This window comes from Indicator indicator, chromosome 1 (genome assembly GCF_027791375.1).
Source record: "Indicator indicator isolate 239-I01 chromosome 1, UM_Iind_1.1, whole genome shotgun sequence".
In the NCBI taxonomy this organism is placed as follows: Eukaryota; Metazoa; Chordata; class Aves; order Piciformes; family Indicatoridae; genus Indicator; species Indicator indicator.
The window spans coordinates 15,160,406-15,185,162 of record NC_072010.1 but is presented as its reverse complement, the minus strand read 5'-3'; the positions used below and the strand labels follow the sequence as shown (position 1 = coordinate 15,185,162).

General features: G+C 37.4%; 1 protein-coding gene across 4 annotated transcripts in view; it reads right to left on the bottom strand.

The window, feature by feature from the left end:
- Positions 1-24,757, bottom strand: part of YAP1 (Yes1 associated transcriptional regulator) — a 93,785-nt gene that overhangs the window by 7,771 nt on the left and 61,257 nt on the right. Inside the window, exons 4-6 of one of the 4 annotated variants that reach the window (XM_054381605.1) lie at positions 23,993-24,106; positions 11,323-11,516; positions 9,765-9,812 (exon numbers count right to left, since the gene is read on the bottom strand). In XM_054381605.1, coding sequence (XP_054237580.1) covers positions 9,765-9,812; positions 11,323-11,516; positions 23,993-24,106 — 356 coding nt within the window. The remainder of the gene's footprint in view (positions 1-9,764; positions 9,813-11,322; positions 11,517-23,992; positions 24,107-24,757) is intronic. The other 3 variants (XM_054381612.1, XM_054381620.1, XM_054381628.1) reach the window with 3 other exon arrangements.

The following is a 24,757-nucleotide window of genomic DNA, read 5'->3' as shown; positions in this document are numbered from 1 at the left end:
TGATTAGACCTTTGCAGAAAGTACACAAACATACCAGTGGGTTTTATGTTTGTCATACCCAATTGCCTACTCCAAGTAAATCCAGTTCTCTGCTACCCACCACTTGGCCACTTTTCTAATAAATAGTAATAATAATAATAATAATCCTTCTTCTCATTTTCAGATCACAGGATGGTAGGCATCTTTAGATCATTTCTTTTGGCATATCCATATAATTTTCATTTGCTTATGTAATAAACTCAAGTGCAATGACTATACAATGAGGTTTTACTTAATAGCTAAGTTTACAAACTTCTATCAGTCACACCAGCCTTGATACAAGAAGGTTGATATACAGGTGGACTCAATCCATCCAAATAGAAAAAATGGAAAGGAAAAAAGGTTTTCATTACTGAAATGCTTCCCAAATGGTGATCTAAACAAGGCAGAAGATCTTAGAACAGTTATCCCAGAGATGGCTCAAGACCTGCCTGCTCACATCACAATCTTCCTCTGAAGACCAATATTCTTCCATACATCACCTAAGCCACCTCTTCTCTGAGAAACTGCCTTCATGTGATGCAGCTCCTTTTACCTCATTCTGTCTTGTTATTTGTCTAGTGAAGAAGGAAGGAATTTTGCACCACTCCTTCTAGAATCTATTCAGACTTGGGTTCATGCCTGGAATACAGCACAACTTCCTTCTCCACTCTGATAGCAGAGCTGTAAATCAATGAGTACTCTGCTCTATGTGGCTGCAACTACCTGGCTGTGGCAAGAATTCTCTCTTCCCCCTTTCCTTGCTTAGATCTGTGTGTTGCATTTTCCTTGGGCTGTAGCCCCTGACAAAGATGAAAAGGAGGGGACAGAATTGCCAGTAGCCTGCACAAGAAGCTTAATCATACACCAGTTTCCCAAAGAGTGATGATAAGTAAAACCAACATGGAATCTTTTCTGTATATAAAGCTCTAAAGTGACATTATATCTCATTGTGTGGTAGGCCTGGGTTTTCCAATTAGCACTGTTTCCTAAGGCAGTAGCTTTATATAAAATAACAACACCACCCAGTAATAATAATTTAAAAAAAAAAGGGGGGGTGGGGGGGGAAGGAAAAACAGAAGAGGGAGAGGAAAATAAATTCATAGAGGCCACCTTTCCAGGAGCTACTGGCAGCAGGAAAGAATAGAACCATAGATTTCTATACCTTAGGAAAAAAGTCAGTACAAGGGAATAAACAATTTGTAAAAATGGAAAGTTAACTGGTTGTATTTCAAATCATTGAAGGGTAGGAGAGATTGAAGTTTCATTAATACATGAACTTAAATAGTATGGTAAAATAAATGTAGCTCAGATACTAGCCAGCTAAAATGAAAAATAATCACATTTCACTGAAGGACCAGTAAAAAGAGATCTATTCAACCAGGAGAGATAATTTTATTTTGCCTATTCTTTGGCATGTACGATGTAGTGAAATAAGCATTTTTAATATTAGTACTACTTATACCCTTCTTTCAACAACAACATTGTTGAAAGTGCAAAACTACAATTATGTTAAACTATTTATAAGTAGCATTATTGTTACTTATTCAGAAGGCTGAATTACAGCACTTCCTCCTAGAAAAAAACATTTTTCCATTACTCATTCAAATAATAAATTTATGTCATTCTAGGGGCAGAAAAAGAAAGGAATTATCAAAAGAGACAAGCTATTAAAAAACCAAAAACAGAGCAATTTTTATTCATTCTGTAAAATAAACAAAGTTTTTGACAAGCCCTACCGAGTCCATCAAGACTATTTTTTCCTAAACGTGTTCCTTGCAGAACAGTGTTTTTGTTTCTTCCTTATAAAACTGATTTTAAATTTCAAAAGTTATGTATAGTTAAAAAACCCACCACCAAAAATATGGAAGTGTACAAGCCTCTCCCAGTTCCAAACAGAGCAATATGAGTGCTAGGCTTTTAGTTCATGCTTTAAAATATATCCTTTATTAGAAATATTTTAGGTCTGGAGGCAAAAATAAAACCATGACAAAATCCTGGCTTAGATTTCTATAACTTGATCTCATCCTATTTTTGTAAGTATGTCAAACTTTTCAAAGTACCTCTGGGAAAAAAAAAAAGCTTAGCATTCCTGTTGTTAACACAAAAGATGGATTTTGGTTATTACATAAAGACTAAAATGATCTGTCATCTCCTTAAGCAAAGTAATTTTAAAAATAAGGTCAGCATTGTGCAATTTATCTGGCTGACCTTATCAACTTTTTTTTTTATCTCTTTTCATAATCGCATACAGGTTACTTTTTACATAAAGTTCCAGGTCATTCACACCATGTCCAAATTCACTTCATAAAACTACTCTGTTCAGACCACTTTTATCTTCATCATACATTTGAGGAAAGATAAAAGACTCCATTGCACATATGATTTATCATATTCTTACTGTATGGCATACTACTCAATTTGAATTGATATAGCCCTAGAATTGTTTGGTGGGGGTTTTAAAAATATTTGCATTAATCACAGAATCACAGAATGTTAGGGGTTGGAAGGAACCTCAAAAGATCATCTAGTCCAACCCCCCTGCCAGAGCAGGATTACCTATACCGGATCACACAGGAACGCATCCAAGCAGGTTTTGAGTATCTCCAGAGAGGGAGGCTCCACAACTCCCCTGGGCAGCCTGTTACAGTGTTCTCACATCCTCACAAAAAAAAAAAAAAAAAAAATTTCCTCATCTTTACATGGAACTTCCTGTGCCTTAACTTCCACTTATTGCCCCTTGTCCTGTCATTGGGCATCACCGAGCAGAGCCTGACTCCATCCTCTTGGAACTCACCCTTTACAGATTTATAAACATTAATGAAGTCACCCCTTAGTCTCCTCCAAGCTAAAGAGAGCCAGCTCCCTCAGTCTCTCTCCTCATAAGGAAGATGTTTCACTCCCTTAATCGTTTTTGTGGCTATGTGCTGGACTCTTCCAAGCATTTCCCTGTCCTTTTTAACCTAAGAAGGGGCTCACTGTAAAGTTTCTACCCCCAAAACACTGACCAGCTCTCAAATGAACCACAGGCTTCACCATGATGAGAGGAAGCGTTAAGGGAAAAAGACGACCATGACTTACAGCATCAGTTATTTCTTCAGAGCAAGTATTTACATTCCTGTTTAGGGGCCACAAAGTTGCAGCATATATACAAAAGAAACAAGGAAAACACATAGACAGATAAAGGCACATGAATTCAGCAATAAAGAGTTGTGCAATTAGTGAAGAGTAAGGGGGAAGCACAAGTCATTCAATGTTGCAATCATGAAAACCAGCAAATTTAATTTAAAAGGTGGTACTGATAGAGTGATAATTGTATTGTACACACCTGGCAAAGAACTCAAGGCTGCACACAAAGCATTGCAGGCACAGATAGAGCAGCATACATTGGAATAGACATTTGTAAATAAAGTCTGGCTTCTTGGCTGGTTTTGCAGTCTTGTTGCCACTGCTTCAATACTCCTGTTACTAATCCATCTGCCATGTCTCCAGTACTGCACCTGCCCAACCAAGGTGTATCAGAGCACCAGTAAGGCAGGTAACATTTCAGCAGGAGTCAGCAATCATAAAGGCCAAACTGTACTCAGGTCAACACGACTCATTAGCTTCTGCTGATCAGTTGCTTCAGCACTACTCCTGTAAGGAGCACCACCCACTCCAGGAAATCCATTGCAGTGAGCTACAACTCATATAGTCACAGATTGTGTCCTGAAGCACTTAATGGCATAGAAACAGTCAGAAGCGATGAATACAGACCTATAGACTTTTAGACAGAATACTTATCCATAAATATCTACATTCACAGAGAAGCAAGAAAATTATTTTAATAACCTGCATAGCTTAGGTGTCACAAGTGAAATCAGAACTTCTGAATTTTCATGTTCCTCATATAACACCTTTCCTGATGTGTAACTGCTAGCTACTGATGCTCAGCATTTAGCAACAGACTAAAATACAAATTCCGCAGCTTTTGCCACAGAAAGTAGTAAACAACACTTCATTTGGATCTATATTTTCAGTAAAGAAGTAAACTATACTATTTCAGAAGCCAAAGAACATTTAAAGAGCTTAGTTCTCAGGACTGTTGAACAACAGCAATGTTGCTTGTGCAGTAAAATTGTCTGAATTCCACAGTTTGTAAAATTTGATGGCAGCCAGTATGCCCTTCCTCCTTCAATCCAGCCACACAAGACTTCTATTCATGCCCAATCACACTTGCACCTTCTAGGCAGTCTTTAAAGTAGTACTTTAGTGTACTGCTCATCAGAAATATTGGAGACTTACATAATAGTTAGGTCAGGGAACATCTCCATAATTTCTACAGGACATCCAACTCCAAGATGAAATTTCTGGTGGTTTGACAAAACTTTCTATTTTATTTAACAGTGTTTTGAAGAAGCCAAGTTTGTCAGTCCTGGCAAAGGAAGATGTGTGCTTTGATCTCTTAATCCCTGCATACCACAAACCAGGGGCAATTTCAAAGTGACTTTTACTGGTAGTCCCAGACAGCCTTTGACTGCATATTCTTACTGTTCTGTTAAACTGGAACTAGCATTTGTATGGTCATCCATTAAGACAAGTTAGAAAACCAATCTAGCTGAAAAAATATTTTTTCTGATAGATCAGGTGTCTGATTTCTCTTGCAGTGCAGCCACAGCAATACTTCATTTTCTAGATTATGAAAAAACACATGATAAACACAGCACTTTCTGCTGCCTTATTATTAAGGCAATCCCTGGCAAACAGCTGACTTTAATGTCTTAAACTTGTGCAGTTCAGTTTGCCAGAACACGACTACTAGACCTCTCAGTCAGAAGCCATTTTATTAAGAAGCAAATATTTTGCTTAAAAGTTACCACACAATTCCCCTGCTGCAGTCTTCAGCCCCAGCTTAGGATGGCTCTAAATCACTGATTAAGTCTTCTCCTGAATTAATTTCTAAAGTCATAGCACTGCATAGGTGTGCTGCCTCACCTGTCAGCCTCATTATACTCTGTAACAAATCTCTGTGCAGCTGATAGAGTAAATGACAGATACTTGACAGATTATCTCAACTAACCTTTAGCTACCTAAAATCCAAGTGCTTTCCTAGAAACAGATGCCTATATAAATAGAGACAATAATTTAAGATTTGTTATTGTATGCTGAATGTACTGACTCAAGCTACAGAAGTCAGTTCATTAATTACAAAGATCTTTGGAAGGTAGTCCGGTGAACAACAGTTTGTTATCCAAGTAAAATATTCTTGCTAACAATAATATGCCAGCAGTTCCAATGAAAACAGAGACAAATGCATACAAAATTGATTCCTGTCTATTTGGAATTTCCAAGTTATTTACAATACTGTTTATGTGTTCAGCTCCCTTATCTCCATGACATTTCCCCAGTAATATTCTGTTACTGATTTTGGAGAGTAAGAAATCAGTAATAGTTTATGTTCATTGTGCAAAAGAAATATCTAACAGAAGACTTAAACCATGAGAGAAAACCCAAAACTTAGGATTTGTAAAAGGAGATATCAAGTCAGTAAAACACAACAAAACGAAAAGCTTTGGGGAATGTTTGTGACAATTGTTAATTTAGATAAGCTACAGATAACACAGAAACAGGAAACAAGAGATGCAAGGGACAATGCTTCTTAGGATTTACTCAGAAACTAAAGTATGAATTGCCCACCATTTCCATTATGATTTGAACACAAGCAATTCTTGCTATTTAAAGACATATTACAGGGAAGAGAAAAAAATATCACAAACCAAAATAAGTCCTTCAGTAAAAGTTCAAGCTTCACTAGTATCTTGGAACTCCCAAGAGTACAGAATTCCAGATTATACTTGTTTTTAATGATGCCTGCCTTACTTTCTAAAGAATGACACAAATCTGACAATAATACAGCTTTGCAAAGTGACTGAGCAAATCTTTCACTGAAAAACAGTAACAGTGTCCTAACTGATGAATACTTTCCAGGAACACTGGAAATCTTCACAACTAAGCTGATGAAAGGTGTCAAGCAACAACTAACTTTTTAAAAAACAAAGAATTGTAGGAAACTAATGTAACATTTCAAACTCAGTATCTCTTCAGTACTGTAAGTTCTTATATTTTATGCAAGAAGACCAAACTTGAAAAAAACAAACCCAAGTGATTCAGTAAACAGTGACAGACTGGCCACATGTCTTTGCAAATTCTTCACTAAGCAGGGGAATTTCCAGGATGTCACTGAAAAGTTGATACAAACTAAATCTGGGGAGGACAGAGAATGTAAGAAGTTCATCATAAAATATAAAGGACAAAATAATGGAGTCAACAAACAGAGCGCACATTGCAGGTATGCAGAACTGCCAAGAAAGCAGCAGAGAGACAACAAAAAAATCTATGCTAAGTTGGAAAGCACAGGTGAGAAGAGTAGTAAGGAAGCAGGCCTGTGTCTGGTTCTCAGATAGGGATCTCTATTCAGTGCTAGAAACAAGCAGAAGATATGGAATGAGCAAGCATATGCAGAGGAACCTATCATATAAACATCTGAGCAGTATGCTCATCTTACTAGAAAAGACCCCAATACTCACAGCAGACCAACAAGAGATCTTCCTGTCTTTGTACATGCAAGTAGTCTGCACAACACCCAGGAATAATGCCATCAGTACCTCAATGTTATCTCCCTGTCTCTTTTCATCATATACTAGAAGGCAAGAAATCTGGTACCTAACATCCAGCCAATTTTGTAATTTATACAAAAGCTGACTTTAGGTGAGATGCTGACAATCAGATGTTAATTGCAGAAAAATGGAAGAAGAGCTACTTGAGACGTAGAAGAAGTCAATCACTCAATCTCTTAATTAAGACAGGTAGAAATCATTAAGGTGCTCACAGATAATTGATAATTGTAAGTAACTGGACAGATGCTTGTTGGTTTTCAAATTCCTTGAATGTACCAATAACTTTTGTTTACAGAGTAAATATGGAATTTATAATTTTTGCTTCAAATACCTTTGACTTGGACATTTTTAGAATTATAATAAAATACATCCTTATTCAAACAAGAAGAGTCTTTTACAGTACTTGCTACAAAAGATGAAGCTGAACAACTGTTTAATCCTTCCAAGAGGTACATAAGTGCTAAGGCCTCTATCCATAGCACTTTGAGTATTAGTATCTCTACAGAATACTACAGTATCATGGCAAAGACACAAAAAACTAAGGACACAATGTTCATTTAGTACCAAAACAACCTGACCAAAGACACCAGTGTGACCATGGCATCGTATCTAGGTTGCATGGACAAAAAAGTCAAGAAGAAAGAGGAGTTTGGGCTGGATGCAGGATGTTGGACTAGACGACTTCCACCAGTCTGTTCTAACCTATTTGTTTCTGTAATTGAGAAAAGCTCAGAGATCCAGTTAAAAGTTAAACAACAGTTCTCAAGTTTTGTTAATCCATACAAAAGAGATACTTTATTAGAGGCAAGCTTCAAGAATGTTGACGTCATATAACTTCTTAACAATCTCTCTCTAAACTGGATTTGATCTTCCCAGAATTAAGAGCACTGGACAAACTAAGATTTTATTTTCAGCATTCCTTAAAAGAACACCCAAACGTTAGCAAAAGAAGCAATTGCTCTTCCCCCAAGCACAGCTTTATCATCATGAAAGCAGGTAATTCCTCTAAACTTCATTAATTTTATTTACAAAGAAAATAAAAGATCTGTCAAAAAGAAAAAGTTGACTGAAGAAATATTCATTATTTCTGCAGATTTTTTACCGATTCACTAGGCTGACTATGACCTGATAGGATGTACAGATTGGGACTCAATAACTCATTGGAGAGGGCTAACAATATTTGCCTCAAGAAGTGTCTAGATTACAAATTCCCAAAGCATTTCTCTAACCACCTTCTTCCATGTGTGGCTGCTCACTACACTATTGAACAGACACGTGAAAACACACAAAAAATTTAGATGATACAAGATGAATAGTCTAGTGTATAGAACTTGTGACACAATTGCCTATTTTTCTATCCAACAGACCATTCAAATGCAGCTTGGCTCACCAGTAAATGCAGGCTCTAATAAAACTGATCCCCAGGCAGGTAGAGTGTACAGGTGATCTGGTATGAAGCCAGTTTAAATGTAACTGGATTCCTGATTTTTGCATAAATCCTCGCATTAGTTCCTATCCCAAACAAAGCACTACATAAATGACCACTACATGAAAGTTTAATGAATTATGAATAAGGTCCCTTTGAGGTTTTGCAGGTTTTTTGTGTTGTAAGCTAGAAACTAAAGAAGTTTCAAAACCCAGTCTTGTTAGGTATAAAACTGATACAAAGTTCTCCACTTGCTGCATATCCCTGAGTTGGCAACAGGAAGAAGTTACCATAGAAGAGTGAGCAATCATGCAACAGAGCTTCAGGCATAGAAGAAAACACAGAATACACTTCTGGCATTCAGTAAGAAAAAAGTCCCTTCTGAATGACCTAACCATGGCAGAAGATAAGGTGGTTCCAAATAGGATAGAGGTGTGTGCTTCTCTGTTTATTCCCTCGTTTACTAGAAATTCTGAAAGAATTTTTTCTCCTTCATAATAGGATTCAATACTGATCAACATGATCATTATGTGCTTAATGTTCTGTAAATGGATCAAATGGTTACATCTCAATTTAAATGGTTCAGTTTTTCAGTTGCACAGATATTGTCAAGCAATATCTAACAATATTTTCAGGCTGGCAGTACTGTTTCTAAGGTCTGGACTTCCTGTATTGAACATGACCTTCTCAGGGGAACTAGTAACATACAAATTTTGCAGTACTCTTCAGAATGCAAAGCAACACCAGTATTCATGGCTTGCAGACACAGGATACTTTCTTTTATTACTTTTATTGCCTAGTGCCTGTAGTGTTTTTTCTTAGAAAAACAAGAGTACAGCAAAAGCCAATGTAAATATTGTCCTAAGAACCCATAGACTAAGAATACTGTTAGCAACAGCAAGAAGCTGTCTGAATACATCCATAAATCCATCCTGTCAGAGATTCTTCCATATTCAACCTATTAAAAGCCTAAAAGAAGTCTGCATTAAACTGTTCATTATGGTTCTCATTTTGAGTGATTTTATTTTGGTCTGAACCTGGGAGACTTTTCAGAATTGTTGATTTTTATGCAGAAAACGTAGGTGTGCAGGATTCTGTTAATAATAATCACATATTACATCCCCACAGCAATTATTTTGTTAGTCTAATCTATTAAATAATTCTGTTACACAGTACATGCTTAAAAAATCATAAATATTTCAAGTGACTTTTTATTAACATATTACAGATATCCTTATTTAAGATTGTACCTGTTTAAACAAACTGATAAGAACATTCATAAGAACAGTACTTAGAAGTCATAAACTACTACCTTAGATATAATGGGAGGTTTGCTTTAAATACACATCTTGATGACATCAGGACTGGAACAGCAGTATCCTCAAGAATGCTAAATAAGATGGTTGTTTTTCAACGCAGAAAAATGTGCAATGAATTCCTTATTTACTTTTAAATATTGATACAAAACTGTAGAAATGCAGCACTCTTAAAAATGTTTGGGTCATGACCAGAGAAGTGGTTCAAAACTGTGTATGGCAGAGCTTGGGTTTTTTATTTCCTTTTTTATTTTTTTGAATGCTTTCAGGTAGCAAAAAGGTCCCCTGCTAGCCTAATGTAATGCTTTCATTTTTCTAGTTATGCTGAAACATCAGTTAAGAGCCTACCTGATGTTTTGGAGAATTTGCTGTGCTGGGATTGATATTCCGCAATGCCTAAGAGTAAAAATAAGATGGATAAAAATTACTTTAGCTGCATGGTTTGCCTATGCAGGCTGTCTTATAAACACCATCTTGCAGTATTAAGCCCCCAAGACAGGCCAGATGAGACAGGATAAGGGAGTTAAGAAACTATGAACATCACGACACAGTGAAACAAAACTCACAGATTTACCAAGGATGCGTAATTGACAGATAAGCTCAAGGACCAGGGAGAAGAAGAAGAAGGGAACTGGCTATCGCCTGGTCCAAAGTTAGTTAGGCTCTCAATGACAACTGAGGCAAGAATACAATTAGAAGGCCTACCTAGAAGCATGCTAGCACAGGGTAAAATGTTTGTTGGTGGATTAATTGCAAAGCAGGAACAGCAGAAGCCCAGGTGCTTAAGCAGAAAGTCCTGATGCCACCTTTGCAATGTATTCTTACCTAGAGAACTATAAAAAGTAATGGCTGTAAAGATGACCCATCTTACACCAAGAGATGCTGAAGATTCCTACAAAACAGGCCTTGACTACAAAGGGGATAACCAGAGTCAGATTCCAGGACAGAATACTGCAGGTGATGAAGAAAGAGAAAAGCTGTCTTTGAGGACATGAAGGTATTTTCCTCTCTTGATATAAGGCCCATCACCCAAAGTGAAAAGGGAACAAGGTAAGATTTTAGAAGGTTTTCCTCAAAGAAAAGATTAGTACTTTCTCTGGCAGTGTCAAAAAATCAAAGAATATTCTAAGTATCTAGCACAGATGGTAGTAACTCTTAAAACATTTTAGATGGAAAAACTGAAGCAGGAGGCTTACAGTCAAAAGGAAGTTAAGCCCAAACTGAAAATCCAGAGATTTCAATGTCCAGTCCTACACTTCAACATTTGCTACAGCTATATTCATACAGTAGAAAAATACTGAAAGGAATCAGCTTGCAGCCTAATTATGAAGTTTGAAATTCTTCAGCATAAGAAAAACACAGGTTCAAAACACAGTATGAATGATTCCATTGTGCTCCACTCCACTGTTTAACATGTAAGATTTTAACAAGGTATTTCCATGATGTATCTTACATAAATTTTTAAAGTACTTTGAAATCCTATAGACTGTGACAGGTTCTATAAGTGAAAAACCTTCCTCCATTTAAAAGGGAGAACTAAAGCAGCTGTGGAAAGCAACTTCTTGTCTTTTTTGCACAACTCAGAACTCAACAAGTATGAAATATATCCTTAAGAGGAATATCCAATCAGATCAACAGTTCATGATGTCATCCTACGATTAAAGAAGCCTGTTCTTGGAGAGTTTTGTTACAGAGAGAAATAAGGGAGGAAACCAAAATCCCTCCGTCTGGTAAGTTAGATGATTTTTTTTTACTACCAACCTATTATCACTAACAGAACAAATTCAGACCTTTCTAGATCTCAATGCTTTTTGTACAGTTACTAGTCTTTAAAGCTCAGTGAAACAACAACTTAGCCAAAACACAACACAACATACAAAAGAAATAGTGGAAGTAGGTGTCTAACCTGTGGCCTCACCTGCCGCAGCAGTTCTTGATGCTTCAGTCTCAGCCTTTCCTTCTCCATCTGTAGCTGCTGAAGCCTCATCTGTTGCTGCTGATTAGAGCTACTCCCACCCATCACACCACCTTGGGGACTCTGAGGAGCCAGAGGGGGTGGCTGTTTCACTGGAGCACTTTGGCTGATTCGCTGATTCATGGCTATGGAACCAAAACAATAAACATTTTAAAATGAAATTCAAACAGATACACACAAGGAAAGTATTATCCCTAGATATTAGAAACTTTGTAAAACTGCAAACCGTAACAGCATAAAACTTGTAGCTACACTGATCTTCAGAGTATCAAACGTGCTCATATGCTATTCCTGTGAAATCAATGCAACAGTCTCAAATTTAAGAGTCCATGTTCTAAAAACTTCTGAAGACAGTTAAAGGTGTAAGTTGGTGACAAAGTGGTAGTAAAATACTTCAAGTATAATTAGAAGAATCTCTCTCTTGTTCCTAATAAACTTATTCTCAACTTAGACAGAAATAATATAAAATTGCTTTTCCTATTCATGTGAAATCATTGATCTCAAGAACATATAGAATGACAAAACAGATCCTCTCACTTATACCACACTCAATTTGGTTAAAGGCTACCATTCTTCACAATGCGATGTAGGTCATGCAACAATCATTTATATCCTTGTCACGTTAAGTTTTGAGCCTTACAGATGCCATGTAGGACCATCTTGACACGACACAGTCAGAACAGAAATGGCAGATGAATTACACAGCCAAACAAATATACTGCTATTAATGCACAATGAGAACCCATCTTTCCTTCCCTCATAAAAGCAAGACCTAAGACAACTTTATTTATAAAATAATGCATAACTGGGATGCATCTACTTGACAGGCCTGATTTTTTCCCGCACAAAAGATCAGTATGGTTAAAGTCAACAGAGACACTGGAGTTCCCAAAGTGAAACCAAGGGTGGGGAAAGGCTGAATAGATTACCAGAGTACTACTTTCAGGAGCTTTTAGTTTTGGAATTGGCTCTCCATCTTCTTGTCTGGAACAGCCTGAATCTGTTAACATTCACAACATGATGCAGAATGCATTTGCTGAAGCAGTAATGGGAGAGTGGTAGTGTTGGGGTTTTTTTGTGTTGTGGGGGATTTTGTGGCTTTTTTTGTTTGCTTGATTTTCTGGATTATGTTTCATGGGAAGTTATAAAAACAAAAGAAAAAAAGGGAAAAAAGAGACTGAGCACCTTTTAGGATGATAGGCTGAGGAGAGAGCATCTTTTAGAATAACAGGCTGATTTGGTACAGAGAAAACCATCTATTGTATTAGTCTGAACAAATGTTTTAATGTTTTCATCATATATAGAGAATTCCTTGAACACTAGCACTTCTAGCTATCATAAGAAAGGGGAATTACAAAGAATCTTGTAACATCTTTTCTCTGAAAAGCTCATCAGTCTCCATTGTCTTTTAAATGTCCAACTTAAGGTGCAGTAGCTTTTCCTTCTGTTTCAAGAAAGCCTAAAAATACTTCATAATAGCAGTAAAAATGGCTGTGGTTCACAGCCTTGCTCCCTTTTCCCCTTGCCACAGCTCAACTTTCCAATGAGAGGTAACATGTGAAAAAGAAATGCCACACGTTCACAGAGAACAGAAAAGAAAAAAGTCAAAACCTGTTACAGAGTCGAATTTCTAGTCTACCCTTGCAACTATTCCACAGGTCCAGCACTGAGTCAGTAGTCTAATGGACAGGCAGCTCACATTTCCATGAGTCATATCAAAATGAAGTGTCAATAACTTGAAATAATTTGAAATATTCTTTTGTGTAGTGAACTTGTGAGAGCTTCACACATATGACTGCAAATAAGATCAACCTTCCTGTAAAGGTAAATGAACACACGAGGCAGGAATAGAAACTGAATCCCAGTACCAAGTAGAAACAACAGAGTGAATACAAAGGGTTGGAGGTTCAACTCTAACCTGCAAGTCCCATCCTGACCCAGTGGGGAAAAAAAATATTGGGAAGATAATGTTGCTGTGGATTAAAGCTTAAAATCAAGCAGCTGATCTTATGACACATCCAACACAACTTCAACCATCAAAACTGAATTTCAGGAAGGTGATGGCCAGGATGAGTCAACTAGCTTTGTGATATGAGTTGTGGTCCCTAGGCCAGCAACAGGAAGAGATAGGACAGCTTGTTCCTCCACTAAAAAGACACAGAAAGTTCATATGCCCCAAGATACCAGAAACTGCTAAAGCAAAAGTTTCAACAGCACCAACAGCTGTCCTGCAAGGATGTAAACTATAATTACAAGCTCCAGGACCTCACTGGGCAATGTCCACTGGAAGGCTGACAGCAATTAGACTACCTACATTTACCAAATCAGGATGAACTTGAGGCTAAAGAGAGCAATTCAAAAAGAAACACAGTCCACCAAGCACCTCTAGACAAGCTAGATATGACACTGCTGGAGTGGGGAATTTGTATCTTCCTTTCTTCTTGACCAGAATTCTATCAAGTCTGGAGCCAGAACCATGCCTTTTGCTTTTTATATCTTACCCTCTTTCACATTAAAAGTAGATAATGAAAGGCTTATTAGGGTACAACAGCCTTCTGCAACTCAAGCAGACATCTATGCTATCTTTCAGAAGCTCCTGCTACTAAACAAGAAGTAAGGTCAATTACTGTGCAAAGTAAAGGGAAGAAAGGTTAGAAAATTACAATCACCTGAAAGAAGTACATCTTAGTTAAGAGCAAACTACCTAACTTGTAAAAATTAAGTACTCAAAGATGACATTTTCTGCTTTGGAAGTAATTTTCTTCTTATGTCAAATTCTTCGGTGTTTTTCTGACAGCTGCTTGTATTATTCCTGTTCTCTCTGATCACAGTTTGCATCTAATGACTTTGCAATTGAAACTGGAAGAAACAAATCACATTTGATGTTTTTAATTTTATTCCATCATCCTAGAATCCTCAAATGCCTTCTAAGTGTATCTGAAACTGGAATTACAGAGAATTCAGTATATACTTAATATTAATTTAAATTTAGTTATGTGATCTGGTAACACTTCAAAAACAGAACCTAAGAATCTAGTTTCTAAACTCTTATTCAAGTTTTAATTGAAAGTATTTTTGAGGGTATTTTATTATTTCAAGAATGCAAGTGCTAAAGACTTCAAATTCAGGTTTTAAAGTGTCCTCAGAAGAGGCCATGAAGTTATTTTTCATGTAAGGGAACTATTTTGAACTGTGAAATAAAACGAAAAGTATTATCATTAAAAGAAGATCCTGCTTAACTGAATTTTATGGACTTAACAACATTCCCAATGAAGAACCAGTGGAAAAACACTGTGTAATTTTCAGCTATCTTGGCTGATTACACAAGTGTTTAAGGGAAACAGAAAGGAGAAGGTAATTTTCTACAATTTCCAATACAATGTTTAATGAAGAGAGGGAAAACACATCTCTTATCAAGGAAAAAAACAGGTATGTTTTTGTTGTTGTTGTTTGGGATTTCTTTGTTGATTTTTTGGTTGGTTGGTTGTTCTTTTGTTGCTTGTTTGTTTTTGCAGTCCTCAACTTGCATTACTTACTGAGGACATGACTGCAGAAATCTGCACTCTAAAGAATATACTCATCAATGCAATCTCAGATAAGCATATTTTATTTTTTCTACCGCTCATGGGCATGTGATGACTCTGACAGGTACAGCTCTTTAAAAGTACTTTGATTTCCCAGGCAGAGAACTTCTGTTTACCTGTTAGAGTCAGGTTTTACCAATTTTCTAATGCGTCCTGTTCCTTACCTTCCATGGCTACGTAAAGCATTTAAATAAGGGACTCTGCACCCACACAGGGAAGGCTGCGAAGACCTCACAGGCAGAGAAGGAACAAACAAGTCTTTGTTTCCAGAAGAGAGGGATTTGAGGGAGGAGGAGGGGCAAACAAGTTAAAAAACATGGGTAACTTAAGACAATAAAAAAGACCTTGCCATCCTGTAATATGGCTCAGCTTCACAATCTGCATTAGACAGTCAATTGTAATAGCTGCAATATGCTTTCGAGGGCAGAGAATCAGTAGTCTTCAAATGTTATATATTAAATATTCTACTGTTCAAACTCAACAACAAATGCCTGTTCTGTACTGCAGGAGATAATACTTGACAGTTAGTGAAAAGTTTAGTCTGCTGTCTGTATCCTTGTAATGGAAAACAAAAGAAAACAAAAACAAACTGAGAGAGAAACAATTACTAGTCATGGATGCTAGAAAGAAAAAGGCCAGGAGACTGTCAATAACTAAATATAAAAGGCTAATTCTCTTCTAAGATCCTATGCCAATTTAAATCACGGATCCCAGGGCACTGACAGTTTGCAGCAGGCACAGCACCTTTCCCCTATGCAGAATTACATGCCAAAATTGCTGTAGAGCACCCTTAGTAAGTAACAGACACAGATGAACCTTTGATGATTTTTCCATTTTGTATTTATAATTTTACTCTTCAAAATGGAAAGCAATTTTAATCTACAATTTAAGTATTTTTTTTAACAAACAACAAAAAAGCTGAGCATCTGAGTATACTATAACTTAGTCTTCCTAGTAAAAATCAAACTTTTCACTGTGAGAACTGAAAAACACTACTTGTCACTATGGCACCTGCTGTTCAAAACAATATAAATTAATCTAAACAGCTGTTTTCTTTGATAAAATTGCTATTGTTTTAGAAAGTCTTTCTATATCCTAAACTGCTGAGGTGAAACAGCTGCATTGATTGACCACCACTAAGATTCTACAGCATCCACAGACAGACTCTTAAACTGAAAACTAAACTGCAGTAAAATGCTGCTGCAGTTGTTCATGGATTTAACTTCTTTCCTTATAGCAATATTTACAAAGCACTTTAAATCAATGTATGCCAGTTTCAGAACTAGAATATTATATCTGTTCAGAAAAGCAAATACATACGAGATCCAGTAGTAATGTGACTAGCTATAAGAAACTTCTGCTCAGTGTATACATATAATAACAAAACAGTTTTCATTCTTTAAATCAATTTTAAATTTGGAAGTCTGAACAACTTCTAAAAAAGTTTTACTCTATTTCAAGATCTTCATGCAGAATGGAATTGACAGTGTAAAAACTACTACTACAGGAGAGCTATGAAGGACACACTATGTTGGACAGATTATCAGAAGAAACCTCAGCTAATGCCATCTAAATTTAAATTGTGTGTTTGAAATACTGAAGACTACAGAAACTGCAGGACTCTGATCTCATCTCCACTATGTATCTCTTAAAACATATTTAAATCAAAGCTAGTTTGCATTTCAGTCCAAATTTTAATCAGCAAAGTCTCTATAAGACTATTAGCTGCAAAGTTTTACTGCTTATTCACCACACAATACTCTCTGGGTTAATTAGGCCAAGACAAGCTTCTGTACAATTACAAAATGATATGAAACCTTTGAATAAGTAAGTAAAAAAATTTGCAGGCTTCCTTCATTTTATTTGAGGGGAACAAACTCTGTGTATATGCATGTGCGCATAAGCTCACAGATTCATAGAATGCTTTAGGTTGGAAGGGACCTTAAAAATCACCTAGTTTCAAGCCCCCTTCCATGGGCAGGGACACCTTCCACTAGACCAGTTTGCTCAAGGCCTCATCCATCCCAGCCTTGAACACCTCCAGGCAGGGGATACCCATGATCTCTCTCTGCAGTATGTTTCAGTTTCTCACCACCCTACCTGTAAAGAATTTCTTCCTCATATTCAGTCCAAATCTACACTCCTCAAGCTTCAATCCATTCCCTCTTGTCCTATCACTACAAGCCCTTGTAAAAAGTCCCTTCCCAGCTTTCTTGTAAGCCATCTTCAAGTACTGGAAGGCTGCTATAAAGTGTCTCTGGATCCTTCTTTCCTCCATGCTGAACAGCCCCAGTTCTTGCAGCCTGTCTCCACAGGGGAGGTGCTCCAGCAGTTCCATGTCTCCTATGCTGGAAGCATCGGAACTGGATACAGTACCCCATGTGGGATCTCGCAAGAGCACACTAGGAGTGGGAGAATCACCTCCCTTGTCCTGCTGCTGGTCACACTTCTTTTGATGCAGCTCAGGATACAGTTGGCCTTCTGGGCTGCAAGCACACATTGGTAGCTCACATTGAATTTTTCATAGACTGACACCCCCAAGCCCTTCTTCTTGAGATTGCTCTCAAGTCACTCCTTGCCCAGCCTATATTTGTGCTCGGGACTGCCCTGACCGAGGTGTAGGGACTCATACTTTGCCTTGTTGAACTTCATGAGGTTGGCTTGGGCCCACCTTTCAAGCCTGTTCAAGTCCCTCTGGATGTCATCCCTTCCCTCCAGTCTATCAACTAGCTCAGTGTCCTCTGCAAATCTGCTGAGGGTGCACTCAGTCCCACTGTCCACATCGCTGACAAAGACGCTAAACAGCACTGGTCCCAGTACTGACCCCTGAGGGACACCAGGAATCACAAAACCCAGTAACTACCATAATTAAAAAGAAAAAAAAAATAGAATTGACAATAAGAAAAAAGGCAATGAGGCAAAATTGCTTTCTGTATATAAGAAATTGAAATTGTATTTTGACATGACTAAATTCAAGGAGGAAAGAAGCCAATGCTTCTTTGAATTTTAGACTATGTATGATTATATAATTATTTTGTGTGTATCTATACGTATTTAGGTTACATATAATTAATGAGCGTTTGGAATGGTGCATCTCACTTTTCAATGCAGATCTGCAAATTGTAGTGTTAGAATGAGATGGTGGAATAAAAAGGCCCTATCAGGAGTGTAGTTTCCTTTCCTGTCACTGGAAGTACGCATTATATTTACTGGCATAAAGATACAAACAAATCTTTCTCAAACAGGATTACATTATTCTGAAAACAAAACCAAACCCAAACCAGGTATAAACTTGTATGTACCTATGGCCCTGAAAAATCCTTAATAACAGTGAGGGGTTTTTTCCCCCTTTTCATTAGTATGCAATTTCCCCCTTAGCATATATAAAGTAGACAGCAGAGGGATCTGCATAGGCTGGAGCAATGGGCTGAGGTCAGTTGTAAGTGTTTTAACAAGGCCAGGTGCCCAGTTCTGCACTTGGGTCACAACAACCCCATACAATACTACAGGCTTGCTGAAGAGTGGCTATAAAGTTGCCCAACAAAAAATGACCTGGAGGTGCTGGTTGAGAGCTGGCTGAACATGAGCCAGCAGTGTGCTCAGGTGGCCAAGAAGGCCAACAGCATCCTGGCCTGAATCAGGAATAGCATGGCCAGCAGGAGTAGGGAAGTAATCATGCCACTGTACTCGGCACTGATGAGGCCACACCTCGAATACTGTGCCCAATTTTGGGCTCCTCACTGAAAGAAGGACATTGGGTTGCTGCAGTTTGTCTGGAGAAGGACAACAAAGCTGGTGAAGGGTCTGGAGAAGTCTTATGAGGAGTTGCTGAGGGAACTGGGATTGCTCAGTCTGGAGGACGCTGAGGGGAGAACTAATTGGTCTCTACAGCTACCTGAAAGGAGGTTGTAGTGAGTTCTGTCAAGAGACAGAACAAGAGAAAATGCCCTGAAATTGCACCAGGGATGGTTTAAACTGGATATTAGGAAAAATTTATTTACTGAAAGGGTGGTCGTAGATTGGAATAGGCTGCCCAGGGAAGGGGTAAAGTCACCATCCCTGGAGGTATTAAAAAAACCATGTAGCTATGGCACTTCAGGACATATTTTAGTGGCCATGGTTGTGTTAGCCTAATGGCTGGACTTGACCTTACAGGTCTTTTCCAGTTAAGACAATTCTATGATTCTGTAATTGCATTTGCAGATGAAAACCAGTTGTGGCTCATGCTCTACTTTTGTGCAGAAATGTAGGTCTGTTTTGGAACTTAAAAAATCTGAAATGCCACTGTGACCAGACATGAGGTCTGGGCTTTATTTTTGGCTAGACAAAGGCCAAACCCCCTTGTTCTACCTTGTCCACAAATGTGCCTCTGGAAAGGCTCCTATAACCTAATTTGAAGAAATGCGTATTAAATGAAATGTTAGACAGGTAAGGACTATGAAAACAATACTATGGAATACTTCCTTTTCCAGTACTTAAAAACTAACAGCTGCTCCAAGTTTGTTGTGTGATTTGAGTTTTGGGTTTGTTTTGTTTGCATTTGTTTAGTGGGTTGGGTGATAAACATTTCAGTGAATCTACAGTTGCATTTTACTTTGGTATTTCTGAACAAGTCTCAAAGGTATAATATTCTTACATTAAAAAAAAAAGTTTCAAAGGTATAATATTCTTACATTACAAAAAAAATGGGGTGGGGGGAGGGAGGGGGCAGAAAATCCTGGTGCACATTCTCTATACTCTGTTGTTACCATCGCTTTTATTACTTTTCCTACTTGTGTAGTTCAGGCAGCTACTGTACACAATGCCCTTATGGCAATTTCCAAAACTATATTGAACACTGTCTTGCCTTGCCTTCCCCCTCATCCAAAATTTACACAGAACTTCAAAAGTCATTAACATAATCTCTAAGTGGAAAACATTAACATAATCTCTATGTGGGAGTTATAAAAATAAAGTCATGGCAATGATTTCAAGCAGAGGTCTCATCTTTTGCTTCATACCCCATATGGTAGCTCCCACATTTGAAGCAACAGAAATAAAAAAAAAAACTAGGCATGTGTAAAACTGGTATGATCACTAGTAACAAACCTGTAAAATGAAAATCTGGAATAAAGTAACATGAAAATTGAAACAGTACCTTGCTTTACTCCTTCAGACAGACTTGCCTGACTACTCTAATGAAGTACTACTACATAAACACAAGACTTATACTAACCCAACAGAGACACAGAAATCAGCTGCCACTTTCTGGTATTTTCCCACCTCAAGTGCACTCTCCCACCTTCAAATTTAATAAATTAAGTATCCTCAAAAGACAAATTATTTTAAATTGCATCTCAAACCCAAGTCCTAGCATGTGAAAACTTAAACATTTTAAATCCTTTTGATAGTATTTAATACAAAAGTTGATTTTTGGAAACTTCAGCAGGAAAGTTGAGTGATTCCAAACTTCAACTGGTTCTAGGAAATTTAATTTTATAGAAAAATCAGATGTTATTCTACTTCAGCAACTCCAGCCACTCAGAATGCATAGCTGACCTGCTTCCTACCCAGACGTTTTTGACTATCATGAAAACGTACTACATTATCTGGAAGACTTAATCTAAACAGCAGGATCTGTAAAGAATGACCAATGGACAATAGCAGAAGCTACTAAAAAACAACAGTCCAAAACACATGCTCAGCTTGACAATTCAATTAAAGAAATAAACAGCCTTCTTTAAAAAAACCCAAACCTCCTATGTCATTTGAAGCCCCTTAGTACATGGAAGGTAGGATAGCATGTTTGTACCAGATGCTCCAGAAGGCAAGAATCCTGCTGACATCAGCCTAAGGACCCCCACCCCATTCCCATTCCTTTGATCCCATCGCATCATTTATGATTGCCTGTGCTTAGCATAAGAAAACTCTCCTTCCATACTTCTTTCCTAGAAGGATTTTAAAGTTTATGAATTTTCCTAGCACAAATCTATTCCAAAATCAAATACATAGACTTGGAGGATCAATATCTGAGACTTCACTGATGTTTAATTGGAATAGCTGAGGAGCTCAAACCCACTTTAAAGATGTTAAATCTGACTTCTGCACAAAGGTCTTATCTTCAACTTGGAGCATTCAGGTTTTAGACCCAGCATAGTCCACAGCCAGGTAATTGGACAGGGACTCCTATCTGATGCAGTCTTAAAAAACTGCTGCAATAAAGAATCCATATTAACTGCATCCTTTTTATTTTCTATTTAAAAGCACAAATACAATACCCAGATTCCCCATACCAAGCAAGTATCCACCTAAACCAATTTCTTCAAAGTGATCCTCCTTCCTCTCCTCTTTCTAGCCACATTAATGGAAAATTCCCAGCATAATTTAAAACAAACAAACAAAGTATATGCACACCTACTTGAGAAAAAAAAAAAAAAGATGAATGCAAAGTTTCCATCTGGTAAGGAGCATACAGAGACATAACAGCTGTCTCCCTGGAAGCTGGGAATTCAGAAGCAATAAGGGTAAAGAGTCTTGAAACCTTTTTCTGAATACTGGAACAGAAGAGTATGTTTGCACATACCATTCAATAGCTTTACTGTTTTCAATGGTTCTTCAGATTGGTGAAAGTGGCAATTTCAAGCAAGAAATTAATTTCTCCTTCAATCAATGTTAGCATTACTGTAATAATCAAAAGCTTTAACAGACAAAGATAAATTCACCTGGGATTGCTTCTCAAAGCATTAGTAGTTGAAAAATAGCGAAAACCCAACTCTTATATTCAAACAGAGATAGGACAGAGTATGGTGATCCTCAGAGGGAAAAAAAACAACAGGGTTTTCAACCTATATTAAGCACAGAAAGGTAAACTTTTGAGTCATTCACACACTGTTTACAGTCACAGCACATACTTGTTGAGGATCTCCATGTAATAAATAAATGCAAGGCTCAGTAAGTTAGCTGTCAAACAGAATTTTTTTTTTCCTCTTTACTAGTGTGACTTAAGGAGGTCACAAGTGAGAAAGCAAAAGGAATAAGGCTTTGTATTTTCTTGGCTGAAATGATAAAAATATAAACCATGATACAGTGTGTAACAACTTGAGATTTTAAAACTCCTTCAAGCTCAACAGCAGCTAGCAGCTTGTCTCTATTTGCCATCACTCTAGATCAGAAGAGTCCACATGGGTTTTTTCCCTTTCTTTTTCTTTCTTTTTTTCTTCTTTCCTGCCCCTTTCAGTTACACTTGAGCTCTTTGACTGAAAAGGTCTGGAACAGATTAAAAGTCCAACCACAAAATAAAGAGCCTTGGCATGTACTCAAGCCTGTCTGGGATACACATACGCAGTGGGCCCAAAAAGGGAAGTTATGCAGCAAGAAATCCTTATGCAGTCTTTTGGAAATTTCTAACTTCTTTCAGTTTAACTGCATGGACTTAACATTTGATGAGGTTCCAGTACAGACAAGTAGCTTTTGCCCTTACAATTAGATTATACTATTTACAGGAGTACAAAATAGTTCTGAGAAACAAGATTCATGTCTGTCATTTAAAGACTTTTTCACACTCCTTCTTAACGTCAGCTCATCATTGGAAACTATAAAGTAACACAAAGAAAAGAAAAATACATACCCCGCAAGATTACTTAAGTAAATATAATTGTCCTGCTTCTTTTAAGTGAAAAAACAACACTGATTTTCAAAATGACTAGTTCCTTTTAAGCCTTATTCACATATTAAGTAATTGTGAAGCTGCAAATTACCTACCCACACACTCCTGCAACACGCAAACAGGTCTGCAACTCTGGCCGGTGTTAAAGCCAGCATGGACATTTGCCAAAGCTGACAACCTTCAATACACGCCCCACCTTTGGGCTCAGGTTGCACAATGGTTCAACCTGTCTACAAACTGGTGAGTGGTTTATAAACAAAGTGTGACAATCTGGTGTGATCCAGAAGAGCAAACGGATGTTTAAAGTAAGCACTCAAGTCTACAAAACAAGAAGGCTGAAATTTCTAACAGCCATTTCAGAAAAACAAAACAGAACAGCACTGTTGAGTTTTGTAGCTCTGTGTTTATATGGCATTCATGGAGTTAATGCCTTTCCCAAAAGGGGCCCACAGTTGTTGTTAGGTCAACCCCTGTAAAGCTTCAAAGGCTTTGTATCCCCTCAGCCTGACCTACTCAGTGATCTGCACACTGTTTTCATTTAGCTGCATCGAGTCCAAAAGTAAAGCCTGAAAACCACAACGATCTCTTCTTTTTTTTTTTACCCCTACTGTTTTTTCCATGGCTCTGGAAAAATAACTAAAATCTAAAAGAGCTGAAAATAGTAAGTTGTTGGGAAAACAAATCCAGGGCAAATTAATACATCTAATAAAGCTTACCCACACAGGGTATGCTATATACAAAAACCGAAGTTGTAATACCTCCTTTAACACATCAGAAAAATCACTTGGTTGATCTAAAAACTAGTTCAGAAGCTGTTGTTATTATATGCTATTCCTATTCACAGTAATTAATGCAACTCTGATTTTCATATATAGATCAAAAACATCAAAAAGATTATGAAAGCGGAAACAGAACAAATAAATTCTCTCCGTGTTTAAAACAAGAAGTTTTGTCATGATCATCACTGTGACAAGCTGGAGTTATAAGCTGGTATATTTCAAGTGTATTTAAGCAGCATAAAATGTTATTATTTGACAATGTCCTCTTTAAGACAGCGCAAAGGAAAATAAGTATTTGTTTGGGAATTAAAAAATCTTCAGTGTTCAAGTTTTGCAATTTTAAAGGGAAGAGTGAGCTTGGCTGAAACTGTCTCTAGGTAATTCCTAAATGCCACCAAGTTTGGGAGCTGTATGGAGACAAACACTGTTCAAGGACATATGCTAATCCTTTATTTATTTACTTTTTACTTTTGTTTTAAAATATTGATTTATGTAAAGTCTCTATAATTCAAATTAAAATTTATTTTAATTGTATTATAAAAGGTGTTCAAAATATGACTGCAAAATTAAAGCTGAGTGATATGAACTTTTACCAAAGCGTGGGTCAAGCCTTGGGTCTAGCCAAGATGTGGTCTTGTTCTTATGGTTTATGTAGTAAATTTCTCCATCCTGGGTCATAGCTTGTTCCCATCCATCGGGGAGTGGGCCTGCAATATAGAAGGAAGGAGTTGATGGCGGGCTCTTGTTTGCTCCAGCTGAAATGGATCTAAAAAAGTTCCAACATTTTACATATATAACAGTACATGAAACAGAGAAGTTTCAAGCTCGTGTCTAACATTTCTGGGATAAGGGCAAAGAAATGGTGGGTATGAAATCAAAGAACAGAAAACATTTCTATAGTTTTTATTTAGGATTTGGAGTTGAATTTTATAACTTCTTTTCAATCCTTTCATATGCTTTCGACACTCCATTTTGTTATGGCATTATTACACAAAACCAGCAATAAGTCAAGCCTGCCAGAATGAAACCAACATGAGCACCAGGAAAAAGAACAAGCACAGAGATACTCTATCTCTCATGGGCAAGTTCATGTAGCGATTAAGGACCAGCAGCATCAAGGAGGTAATACTGATGAGATGCTGAAATATTCTTCTGTCTTTCACAAACAATTAAAAGAACCAAAAAAATCTCATTTTCCCTGTACCTTATAACTTTCTGTGAAAATGTTAAAGGCTTAAGCAAGCAAAAACACAAACCTGAAGAACAGGAGGCAAACAAGCAACAAAAAAAGCAAAGCTAAGAAAACACCACGAGCAGACATAAAGACACAGTTCTACAAACAGCAGTGCTACGCCTCT